Below are 27,018 nucleotides of genomic sequence, written 5' to 3'. Positions count from 1 at the left end.
AAGCACTGTCTGACAGCTTTGAAGGCAAGAGCACCAGAAGCCACTTGCTCCTTTCAGCCCAGACATACTGGTGTGCCCAGACAGTAACAACTCTATTGTCTTCTCTGCCCCACGGCAGAAGAAACACCCTGGGAAGCCATGAGAGGTGGCAAGGACCACAACAAGTGCTGTGGCCATACTGGTTTGAGGGCATTGCTGCAGGCAGAGACCAGAATTGCTCTGCAAATGTGGAGTAGAATATCTATTTGCTCCCTCGCCAGATCTACTGCTCCTTCCTCTAACTCCCATTGTACCCACCCGGCTGCCCATCTGAGCAACCACAGACTTAAAAACTCTGCATAAATGAACACTTTATTACTCGGACTATTACCTTTCTAGGTTTTCAATTATGAAACAGATCTGCCAAACCACCTCATTCTTTTCTTGTGTTTAATTTATTTAATAACTATATCCAAGAGTAAACTAGAAAGAACTATACAAGCAGTTTTTCCCCCAAGGGCCAAGTCTATCACTCTGCCATACTCATATGGTTGTAACATTGTCATTTTTTTAATTGAATGCAGCATAATTAGGTTTAACAAAAAAGTCTGTGAAATGCCCAGGGCCTGGGGGCACCCTGATTCCCATAAACTTCAGAGCTGGATTCTCTGTGATCCAATAAGCAATTTCCTTCTTCTTTTAATGCCCTCATGAATCGTTTATTGAGGCAGCCTTTTACAACAAAACTGCTTGTAAAATGCAGGGCCCGCACCAAGTCATCACACATGGACACAGACTTCACCACTCGCAAACCAATACACGCTCTGCAGCAGCTTCCTCATTTCATTAACTTGCCCTTCTCTCATCTTATACAGAAAAACAAACAAAAAAAAAGACTGACCTTCCAAGACTAACCATGTTCATTTTTTTAGATATACAGCAAGCAAGAAAAAAGAAAGTGGAAAAACTAAACACTTCAAATGTTTAAAATCACATATATCGATTTCTTCCCTATCAAGAATTTGATATCTTTTTAGTCTCCTAAAAACTGTAACATAAATTAAATGGTTGAGGGGGTTTTGTTGTCTGTTTATGTTGTTTGGTTGGTTTTTTTTAATCTGAGGGATCTTGTAAAATTTTCTAATACCAATTCAGAAAATAATTTAAAATGTGGTAATGGAGCATTTTAACCAGAACAGGAAATGAATTGCTGAAAATACCCTTTCCAACACCCTGAAAGATATCTCAGCAGTTCAACAACTGTCCTGGAAGCTTCAAGCTACACAGCAGAGTCTCTGTTGCTGTGACAATAAGACAGAGGAAGAAACTCCTGTTTCCCGTCCTGATTCTTCTCATGTCTGTTGCAGAGGCTGTGAGAGCCAACCCAGGGAGAGCATCACCACCACCAAGCCTGGAGCCTGGAGGCACAGAGAAGGACACTGTGACGCTATGAATGTTAAAGACATTAAAGCAAGCATAAATATGAGCAGAAACCAGAGATTTTACAACAGTCACAGGTGGAAAGGAATGACTCCTATTAAGTGGAGTCTGAAAATGCTGAGTCCCTGCTGAAGAGACCTCAGCATAGAACTTCCAGGGCAGTTTCATGTGAGGGGTTGCAAAACTTGTGCTGGTGATTTCTTCTGTGTGTCCCTCTAATGGGTCTGCTAATAAGCCTTAATATTGCTCTGTATGGAAACAAATGCTGCTTTCAGTCAGTTCCAGTACAGATTTTTTTAAATATTTTCACAGCTAAAATTGGGGAAAGAAGAGAAGAGTGAAAATCTTGCATCATATCCTTCTTTGATGTTGGCTTACTTCACACACTTAGAAATTACGGCATTTTATTAGTCAGGTAGAAAAGCCATATATTTAGGAGTAAAGCGAGTAAGTGCAGCAGCCTGCAGCACACACTTAAAAGCACAGCAGGTCTTACAGCCTGGAAAGGAGAGACACTGAAAATAATTTGGAAGCCCTGGCAGAAAGTCAGCCAAACACAGAGATTTACTCTAACCTTGACATGTGATATGGTGGTAACTGCTCCTGGAAGACTGGATGTCTCTTTCTAAAAACAGCTCAAGCACGTGCTGAGTGCAGAAATCACTGTGTGAAATCTCTTCATAGTCTGAAGCATAGACTTTATGGCCTAAACTGGACTACAGCCATATGATTGTGATGTTCTGCTCCAGCCCTCAAACTATTGGCCTAGGTATTTATCAAAGGCATGGGATTTCTTTTTTGGTTTTGTGTGTGGTTTTCACTTTTAAATAGAATTAGCAATGTGCTTTAGAAAGGAACCATTACAATCCCATCATCTCTGGAAACTGTAACATGAGGGCATGGGCTGTTAATCAAATTTCAAATTTTCTCAGAAACATGTTAATAGGTAAAGAACACTCTCCCCCTCACAGATGCAGGATTAAAAGGCTTGTTTCATTAAATGCCATGAAACATCCTCTGCTTACATCTGGTGCCAGTACCACCTTTCCGCAGTCTTACTAAAAAGCCTCTTAGTGAACTATAGTAATTTTACGTCTTGTGGGTTGCTCTGGTACATCAAGACTGCTGCATAATTTCTACGTCTTGAGGCTTGTTTTAAGTGACATAACCAGTCCTTCCACAGTGCTTTCCCCTGAGTGCTGTTAAAATGAAAATACATTCCTCTCTCTGCACTGAGGCTGACCAGGGTCCCACAGGGTGCTTCACAGCAGGGCTCTCTCCAGAAACCCACCTGCTTCCTCCTGTTTTCTCCCCAGTGACAGCAGTCCCCAGCCTCTGCACTGCAGATGAATGTGGGATAGGATCAAAACAGGCAAGCCTCAGTGTCTGGGAAGCTGCTGGTACCACAGTGGACAACTCAAGGTGTTTTCCAAGCGTGCGGCAGCTGCTTTGGTGGGTGGAGAGAGCGCTGGCCCACAGGCACAGCGATGGTCTTCTCTAACAGCTTCTATACTCAGAACAAAAGTATTTCTATCGGGTATTGTCAGACTTATACAGAGTTTGCTGCTGTCAGTACTGCCCGTGCTTTTTGGGTGGCAGCAGCAATTCTGGGAGCTCTCAGCCTTTTGGGATAAACGCCTGGTGCTCAGCAGACTCAGGCTGCTTATACCAGCTGCATTTTGCTCGCTTGCTTTTTTTTACGTTCTAAGTCCGATCAGGATGCTTCTCAGAAATCCCAGTCTTGCTTTTTGATTGACTTTGTATCTTCTAAACTTTAAAAACGGGACTTGCACTGGAAACAAAAGAGGCATTTCCCTAGGAAGTTTGAGGTTGTTCATACAGCGGTCAGGGTAAGTTGTATCACATTTTTCATTTAACTGTCATTAAGCACAGGATATTAAGCACAGAAATGCCACTTCATTATTCACAAAAGCTGCTGTCATTAGATAAGCTTCTCTCCAAGGGCAGCATGGCAAAGAGATTGCTTTTTAAAGGTGAGATTGAGACCAGAGTCCCCAAGTAAAATAATTTTTGTGCTGACAAATCGTAACAGGCTGCAAAAGAAACCCAAAGCAAGCTCTTAAAGCTCAAGTCATGAGCTCATGCAGTCCCTAAATAGCTTAACAATAAGTCATTTTGGGCTATCTGGCTTCATTTCCTGGTGATGGAAGCAAGATTGGAAGGGGAAGAACAGTGTATTCCTTTACTGGGCACAGACACTCAATGCTATATTTCTCTGAGAGCACAGCTACACAATTCAACTTAACTCAAAATTGCACTGCGAGTTGCAGTGCCAAGTCCTGCTCCAGAGTAGCAGACTGCCAAATAAAATACAGTGAAGGAGTCAGCATTCCTTTGTAAATGGATGTACTTGATATGTGGAGGACTAAGTGTCCATGTGACTGTTAGTGCTGAGTAAAATCTGGCACTGTGGATGAAAATATTGTCTGTATTTCAATTTGCCCTTTCTAAATGTAGTAGTATTTCTAGTGATGTTAGTTTTGATGTGGAGCACTACTTCACTCAACAAGAGATTTGCAAGAAGCAGGAATGAGAAAGCAGAACGTTATTTTAAATGTCACTAGAAAATGAAAATAAAATCTGTGTTTGGAAGGGTAATTGGGCAGAGATATTCAGGGAACCTCTTACAAGGAGATGAAGGGGGGCAGAGCCCAGTGTATCTTGTTATGACAATAATGCCTCTGAGCTTTCCCAGACATCCTGGAAGAGCCAGGCAGATCAGGATAAAGCCACCAGACCACCTGGTCATGATAACCGTGATAACTACTGCCTTTGAGGTGGCACTGCAACCCATTAGCTCCTCTGAGCCAGCAGGTTTGCACCCAGATGACAGCACCATCGGTTCTACAAAACAAACCAGGCAGAGCTTGCCCCATTACCTTGTATATACACTTGTGTAAGTCGCTAAGAACTCCCTCCTCATCCTCCTCGTCCTCCTTCGTGGTCTCCTTTTCCTGAGCGAAGAGCCGCCGCCTGCCCGTCTTCAGTGGGACGTCGACCTCTTTTAACTTGTTGCGGAAGCCATTTTTGTGAACCACGCCATTGATGAGTCCGTTTTTGGGCTCAAACCGGGGCAAGGAATGGAACTTGTAGGCATTCTCCGAATGTCCCTCCAAAGGTCCTTTCCTCTTCTCCAGGATTTCCTTTTCCAGCAAGACCTCCTTCTCCAGTTTCTTGTGCTCCTCAGGGGAGAGGGAGTCATAGGAGAGCAAGTACTGGCAGTAGGCTTCTTGCAGCTTGGCCAGCCTGTCCTGTGCAGTTTTGGGGATGCGCAGCATGTCTGCCAGCTTGTTCCATTTCTTGAGGTCAGTCACTTGCTGCATCCCCCCCATCTCATTGATCAGCTGGACAAAGCAGGCCAGGTCGAGCTCGCAGCCTCCTGGGGTCCACATGTACCAGGCAGCAGAGGAAGGGAAAGGGAAACACAGGAGTAGATTAGAAAAGCTGTGGGCAGCTCACTTCATGTGTGCTACCAGGCTGGGTACATGTCGGACACGCCCCCCATACAGCTCCAGTCACCTAGGCACCGGAGCAGAATTGTCCCTATCCTGCTAAAGCCAGGCATATGCTCCTGTTGTGCTAAATTAATTCATTTGGCAGGCCATATTTTGCTATTTGCAACAGCCTTGCCTATGATTAAATTTGCATTTCTCCTTGATTTTCTTTCCCTTCCCTTCTCTTCTCAGAGAACCCCAAGCTATTTCCTGACTTGCATCTTTCCCCTGGTCATTACCCAGCAGCGGGGGAGATGAGAGTTGCCCAGCTCTTTAAAAGCCCACACGCCCACCATGCCATCACCCACCACCAGTCCCACATCTGGTTTATACCAGGAAGAAACAAAACAAGTGTCAAGCTGGGTACTGGCCATCAAAAAAGACAGTGCCTACCCTTTCTGGAAGCAGAACATCAATTATCTAATGTTTGCATAACACCTCGAATAAAATTATTATTTAAAAGGAGTACAGTAACATCATTAATTTCAGTATGGGTAGAAAAATTCTTATAAAAACCCAAGGGAGGTAGCAGGTTGTTTGGGGTTGGAGCCTGCAACTGCTTAAAAAAGTTCCAGACACATTATTCTTCTAGTCTGAGGCCATCCATATTTTATAGTCCATTCTGGTTTTGTATGTTTTAAGATGACTAGCACATTTCACACTCATCAAGAAATAAAAATGGAGGATTATACAAACTGCAGCATAAAAAGCAGCCAAATGGACAAAGAACAATAAAAGAAACATCATAAGTACTCTCAAAGCACAGAAATAAATCATCAGTGGAAAGAGTGAAGAAATGGACCACCTACAATTCAGCAAGGAAAAAAGAGAATTAATACAAAATTCACATCAACATCTCTGCTGCCCCATTGTCTCTCCTTTGTCTTTTTCTTCCAGAAAAGTAAAAAACCATTATGCCATAGCCTTTTCAGAGCACTCAGAAAGGCTATTGCACAACAGAGAAGGGCAAGAAGTAGCATTATGGTAAATATTTACTGATGGATGCACAGCTACAGCATCTTCAGGGCCAGTCATATCATCTTGCTAGTGCAAGCAGCACTACTTTTTTCAAACTACCTTGAGCTGCACCGCAGATGCTTCATTGCTGATTCCAGTTTTCCTTCTTCCCTCTGCTTTCCCCTCTCCCACCACTTGTGCCAATCCAGTGGGAAAGGAGGCTCAGCAGTGGAAATCTGCATGCAGTGCTTTGGGATGGCAATGTTTGAGATCGAGGCAGAGCACACCAAAGGCTGCTCGCATTAATGCTGCCCACACAGCACTAGGCAAAGGTGTGAAGAGGGAGGAAAGGATTTTGCCTGCAGCCAAAACCAAGGATAAGGCTTTGAGTGGCATATGATAACGGTGGAGGCAGGGCCATGAGGCAGCAGATTTATCCTGTTCAGTACATTTGGGGGTGGTGCTAAAGAGGTTTAAGTCTTGAAGCTGAGAAAAGGTAAACACCATTGTGGGAAAAAAAACAAAACGGGTTTGAAAAGCTTTCTTTGTCTCCTCTTTAATCTTCCAAACATAACATAACATAAGCATAACTTTCAAGCTGGCCTCTATTACAGGCTTCTACTTTTTTGGTCTAGTGTTTTATATGTGCAGGTCACAAATAAGATGAAGGCATAATTCAAGAGAGCTTTCCATCCCAAAAGATTCAGCAACATACATAGAGTTGAATAACATATTCCCAACTCGGAAAGAAGTGTGGTCCAGATTTAACATTATATGCACTCTCCAGTGGGACAAACAGCACACACCCATCTTAAGGTCCTAGTTTCAACACTGTTTATGACCTATTTAAGAAATTCGATTTTCTCCTGCATCATGGAACAATCACTCATAATCACTCTGCAATATTAGAGCTCGAGTAGCACATTATTCAACCAGAGCCTACAGCTAAGGTTTACAAAATGGTCTCAATTATAATTCCATTACACATAGTCATAACTTTTGGAAGCATTTATACCTCACACTGATGTTTTCCAGGACTGACCTAAGCATGCTGCTTAAACTTTCCTTGAAAGACTGAAGGGGGGAAAAAAAACAAGGGGAAAAAATCCCAACAACAACAAAAAAGGAGGTCTAACTTCATTTGCACCTATAGCAAAATGGCTTAAATAGGAGATCTGGCATATGTTATGCAGAAATAGTGTCTGACATTATTTTGTTTTTAATTACCTTAATTTACCTAAGTTAGGACTATTTTTAAATCGCTTAGTGAGCAAGTTCATTTTAAAAATCTTAGATCTTCAGGTATGCATTTAATACCAAATGCTGGCGCTACACAAGCCGTTGGCAAAACTCCCACTTACTTCAAGGGAAATGTGATTTGGCCCTACAAGAATGGATATGCATGCGTGTCTACTTAAGTAAGAGTGCATTTATCACCACAGATTATTTTATATGTTTCCTGCTGGAACCAACACATTTTTTCCTCTGTACACTGATGATCTCCAGCTTCTTTTCTCCATTTTGCTTTTGATTTTAAACACAGGATAGGTAGAAAATTAACTACAGAAAGGATACACAGAATGAAAATTTTATAAGAGACCACTGTTTGCTGTGGTTATATGGCACCCAGCAGAATAGAATCCTTGCCTATTCATTAGGCTCCTAGGTGCTTAAATAATACAAATAATTAACAGTAATGCCATGTTAATGCCAAGTTAAGGTATTTCATTAAAAAGTTAACATTGTTCCAGGAGCGTTAATCGAGCTGTCTTGCACATTTTCTTCTCTCTCTTGCCAATGTAAATTTAATTCATTATTCTTTGCTATTAGCATACAACTACTGCATACATTAAGCATATAAAATGTTCACTTATTGCTGCTTGAGTGATTTTAATTTTCAGATTTCTGTGAATGTTTTTGCACGGCTATTGCAACAAAGTGCTAACTGTTGTTCCTCCCTCTTAAATTCTGTTATTTCTCTGTTGTTCCTTGCCTTGGTTCCCATAAGGTGTGCAATCTCTTTGTGTGCTTTCATGCATTTTCACTCACTTACCATATGTGATATAAAATAAAGTTTAAAAACCGGGGCAGGGGGAGGAAGTGTTGTGAATAGTTTAAACAGAAAAGTGTGTTCTTTAACTCAACTAGTGTTGATAGCTGCCTCTGATCAGATAATGCCTCAAAGGCAAAACTCTAGCCTCAAATTGCAACATGCAGGTCCTGTGAGCTCTGACTCAAAACACTTCAAAAACAAAGGGAAGAGCTAACAAAAATTGAAAACACAAGTTTCTTACTATGTCATGGCTGCAAAGGCAGTAGAGATGGAGGTAGCTCATTCAATAGTTCATTTGTATGCTGCTGTTGTCATGTTTTTACAAACTATTGTCACATTTTTGTCACGTGTCATATCTGACAGCAGACCATAAACCAAGAATTCTGTTAAATAAGTGATTCTCACTCAGGCATTAGCCCTGGCAGACACCTGCTGGGAGAAATAATGAAACCTCCATTTTGCAATCAACTACATTTTACTGCCTATTCTTGACACTTAATGGTTGTTAAATGTCAGCAGGTCACTGCAAATTTGTGATTTTAAGTGTCTGAGTACCCAAACAGAAGTCAGTTCTGAGATATTTTCTTTCCCCTTTGGTTAAATGCTTTTAAAGGAGGAGGGGGAGAAAAAATGTATTAGAGCTTGGCAGCACTGCAACCTGTTTGGAAAACATGTTTGGAAAGGTCCAAAAAATATTCTGAGGCAATGTTTAAAACAAAGCTATTAATATCCACAGTTGTACTACCTATAAAGATAAACAGCAGGGAAAGGAAAGATCCTGAAATCTGGAGAACAAAATACCACACAGCACTTTTTTTTCCCCCAGGTTAGACAGGAGGAAAACGGCAATATAAAGTCTCCCTGGAAAGCTCTCCGACAACCTACCTGCATCGTGCCTGACCAATGGATAAAGAGAGAGGATCTAGAGCTCTGCAGTGTTAATTGAACAGAGGTTTGGTTAAGCATAAAGGCAAACAGAGCATAAAGCTGCATACGGACATTAACAGGCAGCGGCAAAAGGCCAAGGAAACCACAGCCCTTACCTATGAGTGGGAGTTCATCCATGGTAATGCCCTGAGATTTGAGGTGCTTCTTGATACAGGCCAGCCGCTGCACGTTGGGTCCCCAGCGCCTGCCTAGCTTGTGTATGTGCTGAATCTGTGTCACAAACCGCATTTCATCATTTAGCTTGCACTCAGGTCTCCAGTCTGGAGGAGGAATCACCCTGCACATCCCATACTTCTCTACCTGAGCTCGGACTGACTCAATGTATATCAGTGGGTCATGAAATTCCTTGGTGGAGGGCCTAAGGATGGGAATCTCCCCCAGCATCCCCCACCCAGACTTACTACTACCCTTTTCGTGCTTTCCCATTGAGTCTTGTGGCTTGTGCAAGGACTCCGCTTGAGAGGTAGAACGATTTTCACAGGAGGCATTTTCAGTTTTGCCATGTGCTTGTTTCCCTGGCGTACTCTTTCCAGCAGTGGCTCTTTTCGGCCTATTTCTTTCCAAACTCTTCTCTGGCACTTCCTTTTTAAGGTGTCCATTCAGCAAAGGCTTTTCTACTGCTGCCTTTTTGCTGGCAGCTTCTGCCAAGTTGACGGCCCCTTTCATTCTCTTGGTGGGCGACTGTATCTTGTCTATGTGATTCGTCTCTTCCAGCCTCCTCTTTGAATTGCGCAGCCCCTCCCTTAACTGTCTCCCCACCTCCTTAGTGCATGTCTTTTGGTTCAACTTGCCATTGACTTTTACACCATTAACAGCGGTATTGTTAGACTTGGATGCTCCAAGGGATAGCACCTGTTTGCGGGTTTTTGCATTGCTACTTTCTATTTTCCCTGAGATTGTGTGGTTGACAGGTGAACTGGGTTTGTGGTGATTTAGTTTGGTTTCCTTGACCAGTTCTTTCTTGGCTTTGGTGTATGTGACAGTTCCCTTTGTCACTGTTGCAGTGTACTTCACAGTTTTGGACGGTGAAGGTCTGACTTCTCTCATCTTTTTGGCACTGGCTGCATTTGCACTCGGAGATGACATTCGAGTGATCCCGTTGACTTTAGAAACCTGCAATGCCAGAAGTGTTGCAGGAGGAGCAGAAGGAAGGAAACAGAAAACAGAAAAGTAAATTAATAATGTTTCCACTCAACCCCAGTGTCCCATTCGCTGGACAGCCATATTCTGCAGTCCTGACTCCTGGCCCTTTTGTACAATCTTCATATAATGGTTTTCATGAAGGCAAGACAGGGCACTAGGCATTTATAATAACTAAATAAAATAGAATCCTTCTTTTTAAATTAACAAAAAAGCCTTTGGCAGTAACAAGGGTGAGGTCCCTAGCTTGCATTGCTCTCTTTCTTGCCTACCAGAATGCCATATTACAAAACACAGTCAGCATGATCTACAAACTAACACCGTCATTATCTCCTTTTCTGGCCCTCAGACACCCTCTCTCTCTCCCACCCAACTTCCTTAAAGTGCATACACATTTCACTGCTTCCTAGCAGACAAAGCAGCCACTGTATACTCTACTTTAACTGGAATGCGCACATTTTGCAAAAAACACACACTGAGATTCAAACCAACCTCCTGTCTATACATGCATGCATATAAAAAGAGATATGGAACACATTACTGCATCCAACAGATCAGGATGGCCATGAAGGATCCAGTCTGTCATACATATTAAATCTTGACAGGCATGTCATTGCTGAAGTTGATAATTTGAAATTAAAATGTATACAGCAGTCCAATGAATTTTTTTTATTTTTAAGTTTGATATCTGGGCAATTTTGATGATACACATTCTATTAGATCATACTGTGTCAATGCAACTTAAAATTGCTGGACTTCACTGTTTTCTGTTAGACAGTTAAGCCCAGTTATGAAAGTAAAATTTATATTTTAATATAAGATGCGTTAAGCACCGAAAGCAACCCTCAACTACGAAGGGAATTGAGGCAGCTCAACACTGCCAAAGCTAAATCAAACTACTAAGACAACAAAGTTCAAGTTCAAACCTCAAACAAATTTTGGCATTTAAACAACTTTAAACATTGTCTTCTCACCTCCTTAAACAACTGTTGGCGCAGAAAAACACATCCAAAAATCAAGAACAACTGACAAAACTGCTCAAAGTGAAAGCATAGAATACAATCACCACTCATCAGCACTCAGGTGAGTAACACCATTCCTGCAGAGTTATAATACTTTCTCCTGCAGGATTTCAAAATCCTTGCCAAATCAGTAAGTGTGGCAGCTTCTTTCAAATAAACACAAGAACTGTAGTCACTTACAAAAAGTAGGGATGCTATAAAATAGGGATCAAATAGAGACAAAGTATTGTGCTATGTGACTTATGAAAGAGGAACTGGAACCTGGAGATTCCGCACACACAGACACACGTCTCTGTGTACGTGTATTTACTGTATTTATCCTCCGTGTTCCAGAAGCTGCAGCAGGAGTAATGCCCTTTTAAAAACCATCCATATTCTTGTCCTTCTGGTGCTTGTGAGGTAGAAACACTTAAGGAAAATCCAGTTAACTGATGACACACATTTTTACCTTGAGTTTTTCAAAGATATATGAGATATCATCTGGAAAGCAAACACTTGCAAACAGAAAGGCATTTACCCATCTCCCTTGAAATTTAGGCAGTACACTGTATTTGAAATGGAAGCCTGGGTTTAACTTTCACAGCACTTTTTCATGCTGCAGAACACTCATGGGTAGAGAGCTGCTGAGAGACTGCAAGACTGCCTCTTGCCTGCAGCAGTCACAACAAGCGTTGAACACCTCTGGCTTTATAAACAGCCAGGAACATTGATTACAGATTTCATCTAGACTAATAGAGAAGAATTGATTGAGAACTAGAAGGGGAAGGTAATCTGGGTGACAGTGATCATGAAATGAGTTTTTATTTCTAAGATGTGACAACAGTAAAGAAAGGACAACAGAGTTAAAAAGAGTCCACACAAAAACAAAACAAAAGAAAAGAAAAATCCACCTGCAAAAAATCCAAACCAAACAAAGCACAGGCCATTATGGTAGTTCACAAGTTCTCTAACGACTGGAAAATCAGAAAATAATCACAGTAAAAAGTGGAAACACAATTATGTTACTAAGGGCAATTATATAGGAACAGCAAAAGCATGCATTAAAATCAAAAAGGCCACAGAGCTAAAGAAACTTTACTTAGCAAGAGATATAAAACAAAACAGAAAACAAAATTAAAAATACTTTAAAAACAGAAGACAACAAACAATGGAAGAGATCAAGCACCACAAAACAAGTGGAAATAAGTTGGCGGCAAAGAGAGTCTCTCTAACTTCAAATCCTAAAATAATTCAAGAACAAATCATCAAACAGCTACTTTGTAAACACACAAATGATAACAAAATAATGTTAAACTCAAAACAAAATGACTAGCACACAACAACAAAAAAACAAACCCAGACCCACCCATAGTTTTGCCAAAATAGCACATCAAGCAAATATAATCATCTTCTGACAGACACCTGCCTGAGCAGGTAAAGACACACCTCTGCTTCAGCAGGACTCCAGTCACTGTCCCACGGGACATTCCATCAAACAAACTCCTGAGATTCATCCTAGACATAATTACTCTAAAGTAGCTTCACAAGGGATTAAAGTCATTCTTAAGAGAAGTTTTTGTTGTTATAGTTCACTCCTATAGTGGGAGAGCATTTCATATGTCATTCTGCAGGGACTTGTTGTGGCCTTGGTTCTATCAAGTATTTCCAGTATCGTAAAATTTGACAGTGAAACACACCTGGAAGGGGCTGTAATCACTCTGGAGACAAGATCAAAATCAAAGGCAATCTTGAAGAACTTATTTCAGAACATTTCTGCAATAAGAGGAAATGCTCTTTTTAGGAACGACATGTAGGGTAAGAATAACATTTGGAGACCACAGTGAGCTGCAAAATGCAATGGCAGAACAAAGCATGCAAATCACTTTGAGACAGGGATGGGAGCACAGGCTTCCTTCAGTAGAGCTAGACCCAGAATTGGACTCACATCGTGAGAAAAATTCAGACAGAGGAGCAAATCTGTAAGAGCACAAAGTGCTCGGGTATTTGGAAAACAAGATTGTTGCTGAAAAGCCAAGGAGGCTGGGCTTAATTACTCTGGAAGAGATCACTATGAGACAACTCTGTAACAGTCTTCTGATGCATAAGGAGCCTCTCTGAAAAGAGACAGTAAATGTTCTTTCCATGTTCACTGAGAGAAGTGAGAGGTCAAAAAAGCCCTTTAATTGTCTACAACAATGATCTGAGACACCACTAGAAAAGCTTGTTCATTAGTAGAAAAGGAAAACACAGGAAGAAGCTGTCAATGGATGTTGCGGAGCCTCCTCTACAGGAGGTTTTCAGAAGGTTTCAGGAGGCTATAGCTGTATTTCTGTGCTGTCAGGTACATTCAAGACACCCAGGGCACCCCTTCAGCAAGGGGTGGTGACACAGGGGCTGAGAACAAAACAAGTGTTCATGGAGAAAGATTCTCACAGCTTCTCCTGTTCAAAGGAAAACATGCCATCAGCATCATAAGCTTTAGGTAAGAACTAAAACTGCCAAGATACAAACTGAATTCAACAAAAAAACAGCAACTGTTTAGTGGTTAGAATATCTCCACACAACACTTAGATCTCTCAAGGCCAAATCTTGAACTGAACATGTACATAAGCTTCAGCTATCTAACCTCCAATCCTAGAGAAGGATAAGGTAAGCTCAATATTTTGAGTTTTTATTCAAACTTGGTGAAGTTATCAATGATGAACAGGTCTTGAAATAGAGAACACTTGGTTTTGAGAGTACCATATGGAATGCACTTATTTCTTTCTGGTTGCTAATCAAGGAGATCCCACAAGGATGAAACACTGCTGGAAACTTCCTCAGAACTATAATCTTTCTACAGCAGACACAACACGATGGTTGTCAAACGCTTTTCCCTCCTCCCTCACCAAATGCCCAGAGGCATTTTTGACTTTTTTTTTCAGAGAGGAAGACATAATGCTTAAGATACAGTCATACTGTATAGGCCAGAACAGAAAACACTTCAAAGTGGAACCGGCTACAACAAATGTCTTCCAGTTGGAAAAAAAAAGTGGAAAAAACAACATGGCCATAGCCCACCATTGAAGCAACAGGTGGATTTAGGATTTCACATTGACCAATATGAAATTCTGGCTGGTCAGTTATTATCTTCTACACATTCCTGATATGCTGTGGGAGATGGTGTCAATGGCTTTACTGAAGTTCAGATAGACATCATCCACAGCCTTTCCTTCAACCAATAGCTGTGTCACCTTGTAGTAATAAAGTGATTGACGTTAGGCTCATATGACTCAAAGTCTTGAGCTAAAGGTGAAATTAGGGATATGAATAATCTTATCTTCGCTTTTCAGCGGTGTTCTCAGTTTTGATGACATATATTTGTCTTCAGACCACTCTATTCTCTGCTTTACTGAACACTTGCCCTGCAGTAAAACATGGATTTTAAATTTTGTTGTCTTTTAAAAGACAAAGGGGGCCAGCACATAGTCTTGCAGCAATTGGTTTGTTGGGTTTAAACTGGTCTACGTACACACCTCTGCATTGCACCTAGGATCCAGCCTCCAAAAGCATACACAAAAAAATAAAACCAACAAACAATCTGCTAGATAAAACCCACAGTGATAAGAGCAACTTTAGCAACATTAACAACAGTTTTGGTCCCAAAGAAATTAAAGTTATTCAACCAATCTCAAATTCATTCATAAAAATAGTTCTGTGCTGATAAGTTTTGCAGAGCTAAATTACCATATTAGGCCAAGAGAGGGCCCCATTGAACTACATTTCCTTTCCCCACAACCCTTTTGAAGTACAGGATTTGGAAAGATGGCAAAGGACGAAGAGAGATAAGGAACACGTGACAAGTGCAAGGGTTCACCAGGAAAGGAAAGGCAGAAAAACAGAAAAAGAGAGGGGTAAAAAAATAAAATCTCTGGTAATTTCTAGTATTCTGCCTTTATTTTCTATAAGACCAAACACACACAAAACAAACACGCACACAGATAAACCATGTAAAAGCAGCCATCAAAGAGCAAAAGCATAGCAGAAGAAGGAGGAACATGTGGCTGGCACCCCGGGCAAACAAGTCTCCTTTGGGAAAATACTGAAAAAGTCGAAGTTTCAGGACAACAGCAGGAAATTTACTAACATCACATAACTGGTAAATCTAAGGTTTTGGACAAAGCTAAGTCTTTCTGTCAGGTAAAATGTATAATCCACCTTTAATTAGTTAGAGCCACATTTTCATTAAAATTGGTAAAAAAGTACTTATGCTACTGTGGGTTACGGAAGAAAATTTAGCTGCCTAACCTTCTTTTACGAAAAAAAAAAGAAAAAATCATCATCTCAACTTACAACCCCCTTATTTTCTGAAGCTTGAGGACCACCCTTTGTGAGGGGTGTGTGTGTGGTGTGACTGTTGGTTGTACTGCATTGCTTTAAAATTTTTCTCCGTTTTGCATAGCACAACTGAAAACATCTAATACTCTACAAAGCAAAACCACTTGGATGGTGGACAAATTGTTCTACATCTGTCTTTTTCCTTTCAGAACTACCTTCACAAGTGACAGCAGTTGACTTTCACAACAATTTTAACCATTCAGACTTTGACGATACAACTTTAAAGTATTTCACACAAGTGTTCCAGTAAGTTAAAAGAATTAAGATGTGCATCCTTACATTTTGGGAAACTTGTTCAACACAAAGAGCTCATGACAGAGCATGTCACAGCAAGGACTATACGATGCTGGCAAACACAAAAAAGAAATCCAAAAGGATGCAAACAAGACAGACATTCAAGCTGATGACTAGATAAGGGAAAATTGCCATGGTGCATAAAGAACCAGGCAAGGTCAGCCTACTCAGAAGAAAAACCTTTAGATGCCAGCAAATAAAGACTGTCTCTAATTGGCCCATTGAGAATTAACCAAATAAACCAAAAAAACTTAAAAGGAGTAAGTGCAGCAAGCTTTCTGTACTGCATTGCAGTAGAGCAGGTATTCTGCTAACCCAGCCCCAGACTGAATAAGGACGCTAACAGGGGATTTTCAAAGTCTTTTGTAAAACCTTATTTGACAGCTGCTATTTTAGGAGCCCTTTGACCCAATCATCAAAAATAGATGAAGACAAATCCTGTCCAAATGCCAGTCACAAGCGCTGAAAGACTGGTCTGTTGAACTTCCACACCAGAATTCAAGTTGGGCTGAAACAAATCTCTTGCTGATTTTTTTTGCTAGCTTTCAGCCTAGGAACATGAATCAAAAAATTTCTCCCACCTGGTATATCCACTGTGAAAGAGGCAATATTCTGGAGCAACTTCTTTATGCATTGGGCAAAATGTTTTTTCCCAGACTCCAACATGTGTGCTGCCCATATGCAAGACAAAGCACCCAAGTGCAATATGAGGTTCTCTTACAAGGCCGGTGAGCCTCCGAGATAACCCAAGCAGACCAGCCGTACACAAAAGCAGTTTGCTCTTCCACGTGCTGCCAGCCTTGGCACTGTCAGCATGGAGGCCAGCAAGAGCACCAGTCAGAGAGGTTTCATAAACAGTGATGTGAACTTTACTCTTTCATATGTATATACCGGATAATATGAAGACAGAGTTGTAAAGCACGCTTTATAATACTGACTTCCCACATACGTATACTTTTCTTTTTTCCTTCTTTCTCTCTCTTTCACTGAAAATTAACTCCCTGATGTCTCCAGAGCATGCTTTTAAGGATTCCCATGCTCAGTCTAGACAAAGCAGTGGAAAAAGGAGTTTAGAACCTTAAAAGCCTGTGTTTCCCATGTGTTCACAGTAGAGTACAATTCATTACCTGTTTCCTTAAGTCCTGAGCCGATCTATGAAGAGTGTGGTGGTTGTTAGCAGTGAGCCCTTTCGTAGAGGAGCCAGTGTTTGTAGTAGGATGGTGATTAGCAGCAGCCTGGTCTTTTCGACTCTCAGCCTTATGTTCACTGTTCCTCTCCTTCCCTGGTGTGGCCTCTTTGCTTTTGTGTTTCTGAGCAGGTTCTTTCTCCTTCGATGATTTGCTGGACCCATTGAAAACTGAGAAGAGAGAAAATCAGGTTACTGAGGAAAAAAAAGAAAACAAAAAAAATATACAAGACCAAACACTTCATTCAAAACATCTCAACTTTCTCTGCTCTCAGTGTTGGATATTTAGTAAATGTCTTCTTATATTTAAAGTTAAATCAGTAATCTAAGCACTATTTTGCATATTTCTTTACATGAACAGATTTACTAAAATATTTCCCTTGCTTGTTAACACACATTATCTTCAATAGCCAAATTAAAACATACAACATATATTATTGTTTTGATTGAACTAAATTTAAAATTATGAGTTTTATTTTTATTTATGACAGTTTTATCTTTTTTTTGCTATTGCAGTGAGTGAATTCTAAATATAACCTAAACAGAAAAAAAGATTTATTTTTACACCAGTGTAGAGGAAAGGAAACGTTCCATGAAAAAGCATGTTTTGTTTTCATCAATATCCAAACTGCTGAATCAAACTGACAGCAGTTTGCCTATAGCAGAAAACTGCAAATAGAAAAAGGTACTTCTGCAAAGAAAGGAGAATACTAAAACCATTTTGGAATGTGTCATATAAAGTAATGCTGGGACCTAAGCTTAGCACTGTAGCCTTCTAATGAAGTGAAGGGATAAGAAAGCATGGAACAGAAACCATTATTTTTTGTACAATAAATATTATGCGAATGTATACAAGCAAGTTTTTTTCCCTATCCCTCTGCTGAATTTATTTAAGAATAGTCACTGTTCTTTTGTTGTCAGGGAAGATGAAAAACTGAGGTTAAAAAAAACCCACATCACATTTATCTGTTTGTTAATCAAAAATGTGAGAAATTCATGTGAGTGATGCCCTCTCCTCAGTGAAGCACTTGACAGACGTCCACAAGGCTTATGATCCAACACCCACAATGGCAGGTGCCCTCCTGTCTTCTTCTCATCTGCTCTTGATTTCTACCTCTGCTTTTTTTTTGCCATGGTTTAGGAAAGGATGTAAATAAGAAACTTCATAAATACTTAACAGCACAAGTACGTAAAAATCTTTTTTATTACACACAACACGCACCATCTGTTTGGGAATAGTAAATAAATGAATTAAGTTACTGTTTTTCCTGTGAAACAAAAGCCTTCTTTTGTCACTAAACATGACAATAACATACCTTCTTATCTCATTCTGTAAATGAGTAGTAGCAGCAGTAACAGTAGTAATAAAAAAAACTGTCCTGCTGGAGAGAAGAGGGGCAGCTAAGCTGCTTCTAAGTAGACACCTACCTCCAAATCCTCCCAACCAGCTATCTAGCTTCCCACAGCACCCCCAACAGTTGAAACTCCAGCCAACTATTGACAAATTCGATTTTCAGGTCACTTATTCAGTCAGTCACAAGTGTTGAAGCAGATTATGTAAAAAAGAAAAAATTGCAATCGCTTTTCTTCCTCTCTTCCTTCCCCACTGCATAAACAGAGTAAGAATGAGAAAAAAGCTGTCGGCAGTGAAGTCACTGCAAATTTCCCCATGGCTCTGTCACTCATGAGCTCAGGAACAACTGGCGCTGCCCCAGCCAGCCAAGGATTTCTTGGGGATTTCAATGAAAGTCGCATAACCCTTCGTGTCTCATTTCTAGTGATGGAACTGATAATAATTGCCAACTCCTATCAGGAAGTACATGACAATACATTTATCCTCCTTTGTAAGGAGTTCTCACATCAGATGGAAGGCACGACAGATGCACAAAGCACAACTATTTATTTTTAATAAGACACAGCACAAACAACCAATGGCAGCTTTGTTAATATGTATTTTATCATTGCAAGTGATATCTTCCTTTGGAGGGAATGCATTGTATATACTGATCTGCTCCTACAGAAACATTAAATCAGAGAGATTAGTTTTCTGTAATCAGTTGCCACTTTATAAACCTGAGATTATTAAAACAGAAAACACAGCCAAAAAGCCAAATTATGCACTTCTATGGTTCACACACACCAAAAAAAGTGAACACGAGACAAGGTATATTTTATATGCAACAGCTCATTAATTTTAAGTGTCGTGGGAACCCTGCCAGTTTTACCCTCTGAGTAATTATCTTTTGTCTTAATTTGTAAGATTTCTGAAAGGGAGAACAGAGAAACAGGAGGGAAAAAATGTTCAGTCTCACAAGAAAAGCTCAAAAAGCTTAAAGTCTGAAAACACAATAAAAGGAGATGTAGATGCAAAACAGTTCTAGCCCAGCTGTCTCTAGTTAAACAGTAGATGGTATCAGTTTCTATGAAAATCACTGTTTGTTTCTTCTAGATAACTGCTATGTCCAGATAGATGGGTATAAAACCTTTCTGCAACAGTAAGTTCTGAAAAATTCACAAACATATTATGTGAACAGGTATCAAAATGTTCACTTGGGTAATTACAAAACACTACCACAAGCCAAGCATTTAAGGGAGGGGGAATCCCCAAGACTATGATTTTGTTCTCATCTGACTAAAAATGTTGAAACCAGTTATTTAGACGATAAGATATTTAGTACAATACAGAAAGTAAGATGGTTCAGTGAAAAGATGAAACCATCACGAAAGAACAAAAATCCCCCCCAAGAAATCTCATTAATGAAGAGTAACTGATGATAAAACAGAAACACCCACTTTTCAAGAGAAACAGTAAACCCCCAAAACTCTGCAATAAATAAAATAAAACTCTGAGACCGAATCTGATTAAACAATGAAATTATTACTAATTCTTTTGTGTCTTCTTATGCAGCAAATTGCATTCTCCTTCACATCTGACAGCTTTTAAATATTTCTGAAGCACTCTGAAAATTAGAAAATATGTAACCTTATGCTTTACTAACCCCAGATGCACATATGTCCCAGTTACAATCTCCCATGTTAGCGATAACTCTGACAGGTGCAATATCCAATGTTCTGCTCCCTTTATTTCCTTGCTAGAGTGTAGTTGACAAAGGTTTCATCCTTGAAGCAATAATTTCATTAAAAAATAGACAGAAAAAAAGTCTAACCCACATGAGTGGTGAAACTAACATTCCTGAAGCAGAAATCCTTTGTACTCTTGAATTAGGATTATTTTATGCTACCTTAACCAACTCTATATTTCCAGAACAGCTTTTAGTTAAAGGTAAGAGCACTACTAACACATAATTAAAAGTGCAAGTAAATTATTAGTGTTCAGACACTCCAAATAGAATAAATCCATCTGAAAGCTTATCCTCAAAATGCTCCTCCTCCAAAGCAATTACTATTATTATTAAGTTGAAACAATAAGAGTCCCGGAGTGAAATACTTGTGGACCTTTTGGTTAGCAGTGATGATCAAACGCAAAGAAACTGAACCACTACATTCACAACTCACAAGCACTGGGGGTTTTTAAACCACTGATACAATTTATGGCAGCAGAGGAAAACCTTATGGCAGGCGTGATCCCCATGGATGCATCACAGTGCTCTCTGCATCAGGGGAACTAGACCCCTGGCACCAATATTCACGCAGGATCCTATATGGGGACTTCGGGGTATCTCATTTGAAACTGTGATAAAGAATCTCTACAAAAACCAATGCAAACTGCAAATCTTGTGTGGACTAGGTGCAGCTATAACAATGTCTAAAAAAATTTTTGGTCAAGGAAAGCCACAGATGTGCTCAATTACTACAGATTAACTAAGCATTTACCACAGGAATTGACACTGTAGCAAGCGATAAACATAACATGTTTTCAGCAATTTTCAGAAGTATTCCTACAAATTAATTTGCACACAAACATTTTACAGGATACAGCCAGCCAGCCTTTCAGAAGCTAATTTATAATACATACAGTAATCAGGCTTTCACTGTGTAAGCAGCAGAATTACTTACTGGACTAGGTTCAGACAACTGTTGACTCCATGGGCAAAGCTTTCTTTCCCAAGCCCTCCTGGAGATTATTCCTGCACTTGATATGCTTTATACTTACGATAACTGGGGAAGTTTAACATGGACAGAAGAGTACTGAACCCTTCTGCTGTATGCCAATGTCTGGAAGATGAAGGCATGTGAACCATACATGTACACATACGCTGCATGTTGCAGATCTCGTGCTCCATAAAGCAAGTGATTGCGCATTCATAAAACCATCCAAGACAGAGAGGGAAGATAAGAGTGAAAGGGAGAAGTTTTGTTTTTAGAAGGCGAAAAGGGAGCCTTGCCAATATTGTGAACCCGAGCCAGCTATTCCAATGCAAACCTCATGTTGTTACATAGATCGTGTTTGGGAAAGAGATGTAATATTAATCAACTTTCTGGCATTAAGTATCCGTTACTGTACAAAAACATTCTTGCTCTGGCTTTAATTCAGTTTTAAGTCACTGTGAAAACATTTATGTGGCTCTCAAACTGAGTTAAAGGACCCAGGCAATAATTCTTTTCCCCTCCCAAAGGACCTAAAACAATCATCTACTTCCATAAAACACAGTATTTTAATACTGCCAACTGTTTTCCTTAAATGTTGGGTATGTTCGGACTTCTATACACCATTTCCAGAGAAAGAAGCTGTCTTCTGGAGCCCCTCAACATGATCTACCCACTCAGAGTCGGGAGCAAAGGCATACTTCAGAAGAAAAGGCCAATGAAAACATGTGGTACTGCTCTTTCTGCACTTCTCCGAAGTCCTAATGCAACACAATGCAATTTCTCAGCGGACAACACCGCGACAGAATTTCCATAGCTGCATGCTAACAGAAGGCAAACAGGAGAACCATGGCAGATAGGTAACACTGAATTTCTTTTTGACACCATCAATAACACAGTTGAAACCCTACACTCACAGGAATACATTAGGCCAGTGGGAGCAGAGCTATTGGTATGAGACACCATGCCACTGTTTGCAAAAATTCAATACCAAGTGTCTCGTCTCAGCACAAATTCATTACTCTCACCTAACCATTACGACACAAACAACATCAAAAGGGTCACTCACTAAGCAGCAAGTCCATACAAGAAGTGCCTGTCTGTTACCACGAGTCTCGCACCAGGATAACAATTCAATTTTTTTCTGAGCAACTTCCAGCTCCCCTATTCTTCTCCACAGGTCATACATCTAGCTACTGAAAATCCACAAATCCCCAAATGTGTTGTGCCTGATTTGCATATTTAAATATGTAAATTACTGCAAACCGGGTAATTTTCGTGTTACATATTTTTGCAGAAAAATTAAATGTGAAAAAATGTTTATTGCAACAATTACTGGTTCCATGGTATTTCAACAAAAGGCTGTAAATCATCAAAATAATTGCCTACCCATTAACTATTGTAGCATTCTGCCTGAAATTTTCTCATTCTGCATTTTAGCTGGATGCAAAAAATATTTTTCTTATAAATGTTTACCTCTTCAGGATTTATTTCACTAAAAAATATGTGTAAGCCTAAGCCTCTGTCTTGTGTACCCACCCACAAATACCAAATGTAGTTAAAAACAAAACTTGATAAAGAATTACAACCACAAATTAAAATTTTCTCACAACACACTCAAACAGTAATGTATGTAAAATATATGCCATTTAAGCCCAAAATATACAAACACTGCATTGAACTCTATCTTGAAATAAGAAAAAAGCTATCTACGATCATTTCCTGCATCTTCTTTGTACTACTACACATGTAAGGAAATTACTCTGCTAAATTATCCATTGCAAATTGAGAAGTGAAACATTCTTCTGTGTTTCTAGTGAGTAAGACAGCACTAAAGCAAAGTATAGTATTTCTAGCAATGCCTGCTTACTATGTGCTACTGCCAGATCTGTTTTGAAATTTGAGCCCCAAGAGGGAAAATAAAAAAGGCCTATACAATTTTCTCCCCTGCTCATTTCAGCCAAAAGTCATGCAGAGAAGTTCTTATCTCACCATGTTCGCAAAACACAGCATGAACCAGTAACCATTTCTGACCCGTAGGTTTTCTGGCACACTGGAGCTGGTTTGTTCCAGTTAAGGAGACCAGATCTGCCTTCATGCAGAAGTCCGGTTACAAATGACGACGGCCAATTGTGTTTTCCTAGATGTAAATTAGAACTTAATTGTCTGTGTCAGGCATCCAAAGACAAACAGGACTTTCCCAGGTATGCTGGCCCAGATGTGCCTTCTCTCAACCTTTGAGCTGCTGTGCTGGTGTGAGAAACATCTAATTCTGCAATCATTCCTCTTGAGAGAATTAGCCAACCATTATTAGAGGAACTGTAGCCTGCTGCATGCAATTTCAAAGTTGTCTATGCAACTGTATCTGTGTACACTGCTCCTCCTGAGGCACTTTTCCAATCCACAAGCCCTTTCAAGTAGAGTAATGCCTATCCTCTTTTGCTCTTGTGATGGGACCGATAACCCAACAACTCCCTAACTGCATCTTCCAGCTCTCTAACACAGCCTGCCTAGAAAAACATTTGGCACCTGCAAATATTTTTCTTCGGGAGCCTGAAGAGAAAACCTTCCATTGTGCCACAGAATGAAATCAAACTAGGATTTATTTAGTTGTGAGGAATTCAAAGAATTAGTTTTAAAGGAGCAGAGACCTAAGCCTACCCTCTTACCTACAACTTGGAATTTCCTCTGAGCAGGAGGGATATGTAATTTAGACTCAGTACCTCCCTGGAAAGACTTGCACATTGTTACATATCCTTTTACACACTCCCATGAATGCAGGGGAAAACACTTCTCCTGCCAAACATTTTACTTTGCTCTTTAACAGCTGGATATGTGTGCAGCAAATCAGAAGTACTATGAAAAGAGGATGAAAAGGCACAGGTAACAATTCAACGCTTTAAATATATCTATGTAAGCAGTAAGGTTGGAAGGCAACAAGTCAGTTGAGCTAATTACATCTTGTGCAGCAAGCTATGCCACGTGTTATACGTGCTTCCCATTCATACTTGGGCACTCTCGATTGAGTTAGCTGTCCAAAAGGTGTCTCAACAGGCTTGGTTATAACAAACAGTTTGGTGTGCAACCTTAATAATGCCCTATATTGGGATCAGAAGAGGATATTGACAAATGACTTCGCCCAGAAAAGTTGTTCTGGCCCCCATTTAGTAGAAAGCAATCATCTGACACTGTCTAATAACATTAATCAAGCTCTGGACCTTTGTTGTTGTATGTCATAGCAAATGCTTAGCATTTTCAGGTCCAAAGTGCTTGACTACACATTGTATATTAAAAACAAAAGACTTTAATTCATTAAAAATAGACTCTCACGCTAGATTAAGTTCATTTGCTGCACCCGTCCCTGGTCTGCCTTTGTGTGTGGTCTCATTTAAAACAGACACACATGAACCAGAACCTACTTTATTCACATGAAACAAAAATACTATTGGCTGTCAACCAACATAACAGACACTGAAAAATGGGAACACCCCTGGGTAAGGAAATTTTAATTAAAAAAAAAGAGAGAGAAGAAGAAAAAAAGAAATTACAATGATGAAGAAGCAGCAGCTGCCTTCTCTGGGAATTCCTGTTTCGTCACCTTTGTCAAAACATCTCACATTGTCTCCTATGTATTTTATAAAGGACTTTTGCAGCTCTATTAAAGTAGCAGCTTCATTCACTCTCACTCTGATCTATATTGATAAAGATTATGAAGCCATTAGATGGCTCATTATGTTTGCCTTTACTTACCCCCAATTAAGATTTCAGGTGTCTCCAGTTTTGAGCTAATTTCAAAGTGTCTGCCATCTGGGACATTCTCAAGGAACATGATGAGCTCCTTTTGTAATGATATATCACATTTAAAACTCTAAGGGAGCAGTTCTGTTACATGCAATCTCATTTTCCATATGTAGAGTTTTGTGCCTGTTATTCTGGGGGGTTTATTTAGAAATCAATCTTAAGCGCCGAGTTTTGATCTATGGCTAGTACAGCACTAAAGCTCCTGGTCACAGCTGACAGCTGAAATGCTATTAGACATAACATCCGCACGCAATTCTCCACAAATTGTTCGCAAAAAGTGAGTTTTTCAGCTTGGGTGTGCAATAAAACCAGATTCAGACACAGTCATGAAAAAAAAATTCTGCCGTATGTAACAAAGGCACCCTTTTATAGAAAACTCCCTTTTGAAAAGTTGAGATGAGGATTAGCACAGTGAAGTAATTGGGATCTACTAATCTCTTCTTCAGAGCAGAGTGGCATGAATGAACAAAAAAAAAGCAAGCACAGGTCACAATCATCTCTCAAAAAGTGCACTGCAGAGAGACCTTCCTCTCAGTCCTCCTACTAAAAGGGGAAGAGCTGAAGGGGCGATCACTAGAAAGAAAGATTTTCATGGTAAACTAATACCAAAAAAGGGAACAGATAGCACAGGCTACATTTTGAAATTATGTCAAGCAGAGATGGCAAAGAGTTATTATGATACAAGACCTCTTGCTGGAGAGAGAACCACAACACACAGGACACTGGCATTACAGTGGAGCATTATAGCAGGCCTAAAATTTTCAGCATGGTTTTTAAGTCTTCCATTCTATGCTAGGTGATGTTGCAATACACACAGATCCATTTTTCAAGATATGGCACGAGGACATGACACGAGGACATGACACACTGTAATGAATGCAGCTTTTACTGATTTGCAAAGAAATAAGTGACTTGAAAAAGTTTTTTCCATAAAATCTTTCAATCAAGAACACGAATGTAATATCTTAATTGAGTGCAATTGTGGTCTCAATACTGCATGTGAAAAATTAAGCATTGCCCATGACATGCATTTTGATATCACTTATGGAGGCTTGTATTTTATTTAGCTTTGAAAAAATAAAATTATTTGAAATTAAATGTTGGTCACAAAAAAGCCAGAGAGAGTCATTGTGTGTCTATACATATATGTGGATGTGTGTATAACTCCAGTATATGTCTGTGTATGCATATATATCTGTCTGTAACTATCTCACAGAATCACAGGATTGCTTAGGCTGGAAAAGATCTTTAAGATCCTCGAGTCCAACTGTAAACCTAACACAGCCAAGTTCACTGCTAAACCATGTCCCCAAGTGTCATATCTACATGACTTTTAAATACCTCCAGAGATAGTGACTCAACCACTTCCTTGGGTAGCCTTGACAACCCCTTCAATGAAGAAATTCTTCCTAATATCCAATCTAAACCCTGCCTGGCACAACTTGAGGCCATTTCCTCTAGTCCTATCGCTTGTTACTCGGAGAAGAGACCCCCACATTGATAGATAGATATATATAGATATATATGTGTGTTTGTGTGTGTGTGTATAATTCCAGCCCTGCAGTTACATTTTTGCCATAGAGTTCAGACTGTCAGAAGAAACAGGTTAAGGCACACGATGCTAACACTACATCTCACTCCATCACTTTTCACTCAGATACAGAAGAACAGAGAAGGACTGAGCACATTCAGCTCATATATGTCTTTACTAGGGGTGTAGAAGAACAGCACTATTTAGGACCTACCTTGCCCATTTGGTACTTGTTTATGCGTTTTTCCTTTCCTAGGGGTTGACTGGCATGATGATGAAGCATTGTTTGTGGCTGTTTTTGTGTCTTCTGTCTCCTCCTCCTCTTCTTCTTCATCCTCATCATCCTGAGAGCTTCCAAAATATACCATGTTGCTGGGCAGGGCTGGAGAACCTGATCATTATAAAGAAATGGCCCATCAGCATTATTACATTCACTTACTGCACTAACCATATTGATCATAACCTACTTTAGTGTCATGCATAGCAAGGGAAGAGAGGGACTCAGAGATGGAAGGTCACACCAGTGCATGACTAACTAGAGGGTTTTTATTTATTAGGTTTTACCAACAGGATACGCATGTGAAAAGCGGGGTTCTCCCCCCCTCAAGCACATTCTATTCATACTTCAGACAATCAAACAGTCTTGTTATAAACCCTAATTAATAGCTTTGTGTATTCAGGAAAAGGACTAATGCATATGCTTAATTTCAAATGCGTGCTCAAGTGCCTTACTGAAGTCTTAACACACA

The 27,018-nt window shown here is 40.0% G+C and overlaps 1 protein-coding gene across 10 annotated transcripts in view; it reads right to left on the bottom strand.

Annotated features, from left to right (window-relative positions):
- JARID2 (jumonji and AT-rich interaction domain containing 2) overlaps positions 1 to 27,018 on the bottom strand; it is a 216,542-nt gene that overhangs the window by 20,822 nt on the left and 168,702 nt on the right. For all 10 annotated transcript variants that reach the window (XM_051799158.1, XM_051799156.1, XM_051799152.1 and 7 more), the window contains exons 5-8: positions 26,484 to 26,660; positions 16,832 to 17,061; positions 8,988 to 10,005; positions 4,320 to 4,819 (exon numbers count right to left, since the gene is read on the bottom strand). In XM_051799158.1, coding sequence (XP_051655118.1) covers positions 4,320 to 4,819; positions 8,988 to 10,005; positions 16,832 to 17,061; positions 26,484 to 26,637 — 1,902 coding nt within the window. In that variant the 5' untranslated portion in view covers positions 26,638 to 26,660. The remainder of the gene's footprint in view (positions 1 to 4,319; positions 4,820 to 8,987; positions 10,006 to 16,831; positions 17,062 to 26,483; positions 26,661 to 27,018) is intronic.

This window comes from Manacus candei, unplaced genomic scaffold, assembly GCF_025592945.1.
Source record: "Manacus candei isolate 608988 ecotype Guabito, Panama unplaced genomic scaffold, ASM2559294v1 h1tg000049l, whole genome shotgun sequence".
NCBI lineage: Eukaryota > Metazoa > Chordata > Aves > Passeriformes > Pipridae > Manacus > Manacus candei.
This window is presented reverse-complemented; position numbering and strand designations above follow the sequence as displayed.